At 38.8% G+C, this 10,536-nt stretch overlaps 1 protein-coding gene across 2 annotated transcripts in view; it reads right to left on the bottom strand.

Moving 5' to 3' along the window:
• Positions 1-3,732: 3,732 nt before the first annotated feature.
• Positions 3,733-10,536, bottom strand: part of LRRC1 (leucine rich repeat containing 1) — a 168,828-nt gene continuing 162,024 nt past the window's right edge. Inside the window, exon 19 of one of the 2 annotated variants that reach the window (XM_074947835.1) lies at positions 3,733-3,932. In XM_074947835.1, coding sequence (XP_074803936.1) covers positions 3,780-3,932 — 153 coding nt within the window. In that variant the 3' untranslated portion in view covers positions 3,733-3,779. The remainder of the gene's footprint in view (positions 3,933-10,536) is intronic. The other variant, XM_074947836.1, reaches the window with a different exon arrangement.

Raw genomic sequence — 10,536 nt, 5'->3', positions numbered from 1 at the left:
TCTAACATGTATTTTACATTGTAGCAGCAGAAATGAAGTGTGTGCTGAAGTTGCCTGCAGTTATGTAGTGAGAAGGCTTACCTTTCAATTGACATGAAATCTGAGGGTGGGAAGTTAATCCTTGTGAGAGGTCACAGTCCACCAACAACTGCTGCTGTCACTCTTTGGACAACGTGCTTATTCTGTAAATACTCAGGGGAGGGAGAGAGAACAGCCCTGGCGAAAGAGAGAAATTATTATATGCAGTATAAACCCCCGCCTCATGTACAGGGGAACCAATACATAAAAGCATTACATACCATACAATGTATATGAGTCTCTTCTATACGTTTCCTCAGAAGAGAACCTTTTTGAATGCATTGATTCCAGAAAGAATGTTGCAAAAGTTATTTATTGCATTACATTAAACAGACCCTTTAGAGATTGCTCTTGCTCCATTGAAGGCGGTAGAAATTGAGAGCACTCCACTCTGATTACTAATAGCTTATTAATTGAAAGTGGACTACTACAAACAGTGTCAGTGTCAATGACAGCATAGTGTATATGCTATGACTGAAAGGTAAAGAACATCTAAGAAACATACAAGCCCTTTTTCATTTGACATCTGTTGCTTTAACAAAGTAACTGTTCTCATAAACAGGTGTTCTCAAGCTAATGAACAGTGTGAACCACATTTAAATGGAGATTGTCCCCTTCCCCCAAATCGCTTCCATACGTCAATGGTACCGACCAACCACTCCTCTCATTCACCATCACATCCCTGTGGCAACTATAACAATTCCTTAGAAGGAAAAAACAACATTAGAGAGGTACTTAATGCTTTCTTAATTACCTTTTAATGCAATTTTGCAGCTGGAAACGAGGAGTCAGCTGTCCACAGGAAACCAGCAAGTGCTCCAGAGAGCCATTTTGTGAATAAATGGTTTATGCGGTCATTAACTAATAATGATAAGAACTGAGCAATTGTTATATCAGTATTGACTAAAGGCTTGATTCAGGGCCTATTTCTGCCCACCCTTTTTCCATACTGGTTCAAGTGAGTGAGCATAACACAACATGAGTCAGAGTGGCAGAATTTGGCTCTTAATTTTTTATTTAGTCCCTATACAAGCAAACCTCTCATTGAAGTGATTGGAAATTTTGCATGAGTAAAGCCTGAGCAAAAACTAAGTAAGGGCTTCAAGATTTGGTCTTTCCGGTTTTGTAAAGGGGCATGCATGTTTATGGTGCTGTCTAAGTCATAACACATTAGAGTTGTGTGTCTTTATAGTGGTGTTATTCAACAAAGTCCATAAAAACACCTCCTGTTAACTTGTGGTCAGTACATCCATTGGAATGAGAACTGTGTATGTGTATGGAACAAAAGTCTCCACACTGCAGTCCGAATTTTGCAAGTTCAATTAAAAATAAACAAATAAAGGCCTACATTTTCAAAAATTTCTACTAAATCTGGGTGCTTCTGTTTTGTGGGGAACAACTTGAACACCAAGAGTCTTATTTTCAGAGACCCATAACACCAGCTGAAGATGGTGAAGGCTGAAGAGATCACAAGAGGAACACTTTGAAAAACTGTGGCACTCAAAATTAGAAGCCACTTTTGAAAACATAGGCTGAAGTGCACAATATATACTAGCATACAATTACCCTGCCTTTTTTGAATATTGTGGAAAGCAATATCAAAGTTTTTGTATCTAATGAAGAACCTAAAATATATGACTGGCTGGAGTAGAGCAAGATAGTGAAAATATATAGTTCTCAATAGAATCCCATTTCATTCCACTTAATTCCCTTGATTAACTGAGGTTCATTCACTGCCGCCAGTTATTGGTTTAGAACCGTGTAATTTCTATATTTTCCTATTCCTCCAGTCCAGGAAGACATAATTCAATACTAATAAAAATTGCATATCACACACTGGATTGCAAAGGCATTTATTAGTGCAGAGGGCCAGCTTTAATGATATTTCTGCTTTGTACATTTAGTAAGGACTGTGTCACTATGGAGAAACAATGATTGTTTCTATGGCAAAACAAGCTGTGTGGCACAGGAGGGGAAGAGAACAAATGTTCCTTTTTAAAATTTAATATCGTCCACTGATGTCTGTCTATTCTGAGTCAAACTAGGAAGACTATGGAACTGATATAGGCATTTTCACAGCACTAGCAGATTGTGTAGTAATGCTCATATCCCAGAATCAATTAAAATTAGTTTAATACTCATATCACTGGTAAATTATCTTCATTTCAACTAAGTGCAAAATAACAAGAAAACTATGGTGGAAACAGCTAGCGATGCAAGAGAAATCCCCATATCATAAATTATCAGTGTTATGATCCTAAATTTTCAAATTAAAATTTCTTTCACACTTATTAGGGGTGATTTGCTAATAATATGGTATCAATCCTGTTGTAGGTCAGGACTGCTAACTACTATGATACCATTCAAGTCATTCTGAGAGATTTATCAGCAGATTGTCCATGTATTTGAATAGAAAATAAGGCTCCCCCGGGTCATAGGGCTGTATTGCATTCATATGTTATAAAGAATCCATATTTACATATACACAGATATGTTGGTTCCCAGCAAAACAGGCCTAATGTACATGCGGAATAGAACAGTACATCTTTCTCCAGCAGGAGAGGTCTTTACCAATTTAACTAGGGGAGACCTTCCTTACTATTTAGTACTTGGCATCCTCTTTGTAGGCCAACCACCAGAAGGTGACAGTCAGACACCTGAGCCATCTGATTCCATCGAAGTACAGGACAATGGTACATATGCACACTAGCCAATACCATGTGTTGTACTCAGTTCCAACAATGGGTTATTTTTTGAGTACCTAAAAACATGCTAGGGGCCTGAACCATATGGAAGGCATTAGATTCTGGTAAAGAGAAAGAGGGTTGAATGCTCAGGCACAAGAACATTTGGTCTCTGTTGTTTACCATATGTGCTTCTGTTTACTCCTTAAAACACATGCCGAAATTTCATGGGGGGTTCTGTTTACATGCAAATAGAGGGGAGGAAGAGACAAACCATGGAAACCACTCTCAGTTCAGAAGTTCTTTTTCAACCCATTCCCTGGCTCCTGGCTGAAGAAGAGGCCTCTCTAAGTTTTTATCTGATGGGATCCATACTTACAGGTCCTTATAAAAATCTCACATGTGGATCACATTAATTATGCACTCAGAGAAGCCTCTTCTTTAATTCTTTGGCATGACTTGCACCTTTCCAGGGTGAATTACATTCATCTACAAAAGAGAACCATTCATTAGACTGAAGAGTAATATTTTATTCAGATAGAAAACAACATAAAAGGGGACAATCCAAAGGAACCTGTAGATAAAACAGGGGGTTGGCCACATAGATGGAATACGCACCTTGGTTTAAAAAATAAATAAATCTATACATTTGCTTTTACCATGTTTCCAAATGGGTTGTGGTGTAGTACCCCCAATGATTAAAAATCTTTATCATCACATTGAGTTTTTGCAGAATGCACTTAAAGTGGAAATTTTAAACGCTTGACTGGCGACATTCATATAACTTTATACAGAACATTCCATTTCAAGAGTATTAATTCCAATTGAAGTAAAGTTCAAGGCAAATAAACGTAAATGTAACTTAAGTTTTGTTTTGTTTTTTCAATTCAAATTCAGCCCATGTACTGGTTTCAACTATGAATAAGGCATAGTGGTTCAAGTAACTGTACTACCTTAACAGAAAGAGAACAACAACGAAAAAATAATACCATGAAGTTCTTCTATCAGAGTACTTTATTAGGGAGGGTAAAAAGCATTGTTCAAACACTCTGAATAGCCCTGGCTTTCTGCACTGTCCATCTCCTCAGGTTCAAAGTCATCTGGATCGTGGGTTAATTGGTCGGTGTCCTCATCTGAAGTGGAAGGGCGTGTTAGGATGATTCGAGGTATCTTGAGTAAAATAGAAAGGATTTCAGAGAAAAGAGATGAGAGAGTTCAAAAACAAGAAAGCACAAGAAAACAAAATTATACTGAATGAAAAGAGAGAACAGAGCCGATGAATTAAATAACCAGTGCAATTAAAATGGGCAACAGATGCGAGCAACACAGCAGAGATCTGTGGCAGATGAAAGAGTATGAACAATGTACTTATCTATCATACCTTTTACAAAATCCATGCACTGGAAGCAAGGAAATGAGTTCTGACGGACCTCATAAATCTTTCACTCCCCACATAACAAACAAACAATATTCTTATTTAGGTATCAGGAAATGCACACTTCATCGTAACACAAACTCTTAACTCTGATACATTTTTCAAACCCCAATAATTAATGTATTATTTTGATTTTGAAGTCTTTGTATTTTGTTTTAAGGAATACACTAAAAAGGAAAAAATTGGTAACATAGTCAATATAATAATTAATATATTAGTCACATGACTGTAGACATTTCTGATAAAGTATTTAAAACTGATGTGCTTTGAGAATTGTGTGAGATTTAATTTTATTTAGTCATTTAGCAATTTTTTATGATAGGAAAGTACATGACGTGATTGATGGCAAAAATATAAAGGTATATGGACTTTCATTTGAGACTGATGAATGTATTATTAATAAATATATATGGATTGTTGTGTTTCTTTTTGAGAAAGGTGTGTATTATGTTTAAATTTTGAGACTACTGGTGAAAGTAGTAGTTATTGCGGATAAGATTTAAGGTTGCTCTATTGTGTTGAAATATGCATTTCTTTATGCTTGATAAGAATGACATGCTTGTTTATTAGGTTGGCAGCATAAAATTTATCATATCTTTAACTATTCATTTCCTTGCTCTTAAGGGTTTAGCTTTTGTAAAAAATGTGGCAGGTAAGTGCACAGATGTCACTTAGCAACTTCAACTAGTTTTTGAAATGAGATTTTGGTTTTAGGAATTTTCCAAGTAATTTTTGATCCATTGTTTTTTCTTCTCTCCTCTCTTTCTAACTTCATCTTAATTAACCTAAGCAAAAGGAAGAAAATCAAAGATACAGTGTTTTAATTTAAAAAAATGGGACAGAGAGATCACCATATTTTAATTAATAGTGAGTAAGGTGCTGGCCAACCTGGTAATAGCTCTTGAGGAGATTTGCCTTATTCAGTGCACCCCATGAGGATATGTATGCTCACTACATAGCTGAGTTAGTTGTGCATCCTTCATAGAACTACCTCCCTTAACACTGAATGTTGGTATAAGGTGCTACAAATCATAACCAATAATAGAACCCAGGTTGCTTTGTTCTACACACCTAACGCCCAATCTAGTAGGTTTCAGATGGCCTAATTACATATGGAGATTTGTAGAATATGGATATGAGGCACTGTGGTGTAGCTGGTGTGATATAGGCTTACTACCTCAGAGGTCAGGGCTGAAATCCTGGCCCAACTGAAGTTAGTGGTAAAATTCCCAGGAACAGGGTCCAGATTTCACCCAGTGGACTGTTTCAAACTCCACTACAAACTTTTAATGATACTTTTGGTAAATCACTTAAGTTCTCGGTTTCTTGATTATTTGGTCTTGAAACAGACATGTGCACATTTCCCCAAGGCCCTGGGAGCATTTAATTGGGAATGCTGGAGAAGGAGTAATTTTACCAGAGCCTGAGTTTCCATTCCCTTTTAAAAAGTAGCCCTCAGCCATTTTGTAGTATAAACATTAAAATATTCTCCATCACCGTGGTCTCATTGGCAAAAAAACCTAATTATTATTTATATTATTGTGGCTTCGAAGAGTCCCAGTCATGAACCAGGACCTTATTGAGCTAGGTGCTGTAGAAACACACAATAAAACAAACAAACAAAAAAAAAAACCTGGTTCCTTACAAACTAAGTATACGACAAGAGACAACAGATAGATACGGACATTGATGGGGGAGTACAAAGAAGCAATGAGACAACATTGATCAGCATATAGGCCATGATCTCAGTTCACCAGTCGCCTAACTGTTGCAAGATTTTTGTATGCATCAACGCAAAGGAAAGTTTGAAAGAGGATAATGAGTTAGGTTTGCAGATGTTTATGGGGAGCTCTTGTCAGGCATGAGAGGCGGCACTGGGAGAAAGCACAAAGGCGCTTGCCAAATTTTAACTAAGAGCAATGGAGGCAGGCACCACGGGCTGATCAGATTCAGGAGTTGCAAGCTTGATAGTGAGTGACAGGGATAAGTAGAGAGGGGACAGGATGCGAAGGGCCTGGAAAGTGGAGACAAGTAGCTTATGGTTGATAACAGTAGAGAAGACAGAGTGAGTGGAGGGGTGCAAGAAGAGGGGTGACATGGTCAAAGTGTCAGGCTAGGGAAATGATCTGTGCAGCAGCATTCTGAATGAATATGAGTGGGACAAGCCTGCATTTAGCAAGGCCAGAAAGAAAGATGTTGGAGTAATTGAGATGCAACTTGATGAGAGCTTGAATGAGTTTTAGCTGCGTAGATGTATAGGAAAGGCCATATCTTAGAGATGTTATGCAAAGACAAACATAGCCGAGATGGGAGGATCTCAAGAGAAGTCTGACATCCAAGTTACATGCCCGAGACACAGGCAGGAAGTGGTGGTGTCTCCAGGGACTGAGAAAAGAAATACTGGGCAGGCTTGCGGATGGGGGTGAGTGGGGCTTAAGAATTGTTTAGCCATGTTGATCTTGAGCCGATGGCTAGACATCTAGGAGTAGATGTCAGAATCATGTCTAGCTTTCAAATAAAGCAATGTCTTAAACATTTCAGTAGCCCTGCTTTTGAAATATGCATTTTACATAAGCCAATGTCAAATATAACTACTTTTCAAATATTACGATGTTATTTGATTTCATTGGACAGGCTGAGAAACAAAAATAATTAGATGTTTTGAAAAAAATTCTAGAAGGAGCCATTTTTAGGTCTTTCAGTGACAAAAAGCATTTACTTAATTTAATCAAAATGTCAAAACATTCTAGTTGTCAATGAGATGTAACGAAAAAATTAAAAGTTGCTCTTAAACATCCCTCAATTCACGAGTCTTAAACTTACCTACAGTCCATACAAATTTGATTTCCCCTCATTTTTGTTTTTAAAATTATTTACATGTGAAAGAATCATGGAACTGAGATTATAGAACGAGTTACTTACACTAGAGGAATGAATGCCACAGCATTTTAAGTTTCTGACAAACAGATTTTTGTGTCCCTCATTGTAGGTCTATAGATATGACTACACTTCAAAATGGAAGGTGTAAACTCCAGCTCAAGGAGACATACCCACCCTTGCTCTGATTGAGCTAGCGCACTGAAAATAGACTGTAGATGTGGTGGTGCAAGTAGTGGGAGGGGCTCGCCATCCCAAGTACATACCTAGCATCTTGGATGGGTTCGTACTCAGGACCGCTAACCCTTCCCATGGCTTGAGCTGCTGCAGCTCTACATTATTTATAGTGCACTAGCTTGGTCAGAGATATCACAGTTATGTCCCCTCCAGCTGGAAACTATACCTCCAGCTCAAAGCTTGAACTAGGCATATCCTATGTCACAGTGCATCACACATTTGGGATTTGGCAAGCTGAGAGGTAAGGACCTGGATAGGGGTTGCAATTCTAACTCTGGAAGGACTATGGCCTCTCCATCATAAAACAACACAAACCACCTGCAGTGCTGAGGTTGGAACACTGAGCTTTTAGTTCCAAAAACACAGCCCTCTATGGTTTTAAGCAAAAGCAGGTACCACACTTATTAATAGAAAGATTTTTCTCAGGTCCCTCCCATAAGATTCATTGCTACATGGGCCACCTTGTCTCTCATTCTTGACTCCACAACATCAATGTGGCAACTACAACAATTACTTCCACAAAAAAGTAGCATTAGGAAGTTATTTCATGTGTTTTTTAGCTGTCTTTTCATGCAGTTTTGCAGCTGGAAACAAGGAAGAGGAGCCAACACCATGTGATCAGCCAGCTTTCTACAGACTATATGAAATCACTCTGCAGACCAACAAGGGTCTAAAGACTAGAGTTTGGGAACTTGGGAACTACAAGGAGAGAGAGCACTGTCACCATACAATTTATCATATCCTTAACTATTTATTTCCTTGCTCTTAATGGTTTAGCTTTTGTAAACTATGTGGCAGGTAAGTGCACAAATGTCAAACCCCAGTTTGAGAAACACTGGTCTAGAACATGAAATTAGTTCCTTTTATCCAGTGGTGCAAGTAGAAATCATTTCTTGCTGGTACTGCACTCATGGGAGGGCATGTGACCTTCCCACGTGACCCCTCCATGTGACTCCTCCCCACCCCGCCCCCAGCCTGGGGCCCCCACACTCTCCCCATCACCTCCAACACCCCCCTTACTGGTCTAAAATTTTACAACTGAAACAGATGCAGTTGTAAAATGATGCTTTGGGCCCCTGGTGTACTTCCAGGTGTCATTGAGGATCCAGCAGCACCCAAAATTGAAAACTTCTTAAATGAAAGAAGGATAGAAAGGACAATCACCCCACTTTCCCTTAACACACTATGACTGCCTCCCTTATGTCCAAACTAAGCTGCTGCCACCTTGCCTTTATGTAAGCATTGACCTCCACCAGGCACTAGGAAAGCAAAGATGCTGAGCCATCTGGGTTTGATTAAAAAGAGGCATAGAACTGTGCGTGCCATGTACATCTTGATATAACTACAGCCCAAATTGTTTTATTATTTTCCTCAGCATGACATACAGGAGGGGCAATCAAAATCAGCCTGGCAGAACATGCATAAGAACTGTCTCTGGACAGATAAGCAATTGATCAAAATCACGTTCTCTGATCTCTTGGGGCCAAATCCTGTTCCCATTGAGATCAAAAGGAGTTTTGCTATTGAGTTCAATAGGAACAGGCTTTGACATTTGGAAAGGAAAGAACAAAACCAGCCAAGCAGGGGCTATGTTGCTTATACCACAGGTATCAAAGGCTGCTGACTCATGTGAGAAAGTCAGCAGACATCTGATCTTTGTCCATTGCAAGGGAGAAATCAGCAAACAATGAGGCTAGAACAGTCTCTGTACCATATCCAACTCATAAGTCCATCTGCAAAGGATCAAGGAAATATGAAGACTCCAGATTACCTTAAAGTCCCCAGTCCCTTGGTTAGAATGCTTCCATTAGTATATGTTCATAGTCCAGAGGCTGGAGCAGGAAAGAGGCCAGAGCAGGAAAGGGGCAAAATGGATATGTTTCCAGGCTAGGGCCTTTTAGCTTCCGCTAAGCGCCAAGTAAAGGGAAATCTGTTCTTATTGTGAAAGATGGTGTTTGGAGTCACATGGGCAAGTTACACGTCCATCACCCCCACCCATATTCTAGTTAGAATATTCACAGAAAGTCCATTAAGTGTAGACAGGCGTTTTCCAGGGTCCATTTTTGACTTTTCCCTTCACATGCTGGCTAAATACCTTGTGGGCGTTACCACAGGAGCAAACATGTAATTATAGCTAATATTCATAACTTCAGATATCAAGATGAATATACATGCATAGAAATAGCATAATCATAAGTACCAGCTATTTCACCTACAGGACTATTCCCAAAAGAGATTATGAAAAATCACACCATGTAACTCAGACCCTATGTGCCAGCACCATGCCCCATTGGAGTTTTGTTATCTGTTATGTAACAACAGAGAAGAAGCCAATGACATGACTCCATTTAGTTTAAAAGGGCAAGGTTAATTTTTAGCTGTTCAGGTATGACTGCACCTTTAGTCAGTGAGGGCACACTGACTGGCACACGTTCAGGTTAACGGGCTTCAGTGTTCCTTTGCAGTTAACTTTTTAATGTTCATAAACCTGGTATGTGCTGAGGTGGTTTAAAGCATAACACAGGTTTTTAGGTTTGCAAATCTGTGAACCTCTGCCTCTTTGAGATTTTATTATTACTACTTTTTTTTTGCTCGTCAATGTGGGAGGGTCTCCTTTCTGTCCTCTGCTCACCAGGTTATGTATGTGTCTTGTAGCACGTGTCTGAACACCAGTTGGAAGGAATTTTTTTTTCAGCAAGTGTGGACTGATTCTTTTCTCTTAGAAGGGATGTAATTTTTTCCGGTTCAAACTGATTAACACAGAAAACAATTGGGGCTGTTAAACTTTCTTCACATGTCATAGAAAACTTAGGTTCAGCTATATTTTCCAGTACAGTGATGAAATGGAAGTTCGTATATACAAACATCAACGTGCTTAACTACTCACTTTCTCCCAGAATATGCAGGATTTCAGTCTGTTTATATGGAATATGGGAGTTGGGTGAGGAGCCATTTCAGCATATGACTTATTAAAAAGACAAATTTTAAGTAGAACTGTATCCTAAACTGCATTATGGTATTATACCCAAAGATTGCATTTCAGTGGGAGATTCAACTTCCTTTATAGGAACAGAACAGACTCCTGAAACTCTTACCACAAAGACAGGTTTCAGAGTAGCAGCCGTGTTCGTCTGTATTCACAAAAAGAAAAGGAGTACTTGTGGCACCTTAGAGACTAACAAATTTATTTGAGCATAAAAATATGGAACACTTCACAAATTCGTG

Source organism: Natator depressus, chromosome 3, assembly GCF_965152275.1.
Source record: "Natator depressus isolate rNatDep1 chromosome 3, rNatDep2.hap1, whole genome shotgun sequence".
Lineage (NCBI taxonomy): Eukaryota > Metazoa > Chordata > Testudines > Cheloniidae > Natator > Natator depressus.
This window is presented reverse-complemented; position numbering and strand designations above follow the sequence as displayed.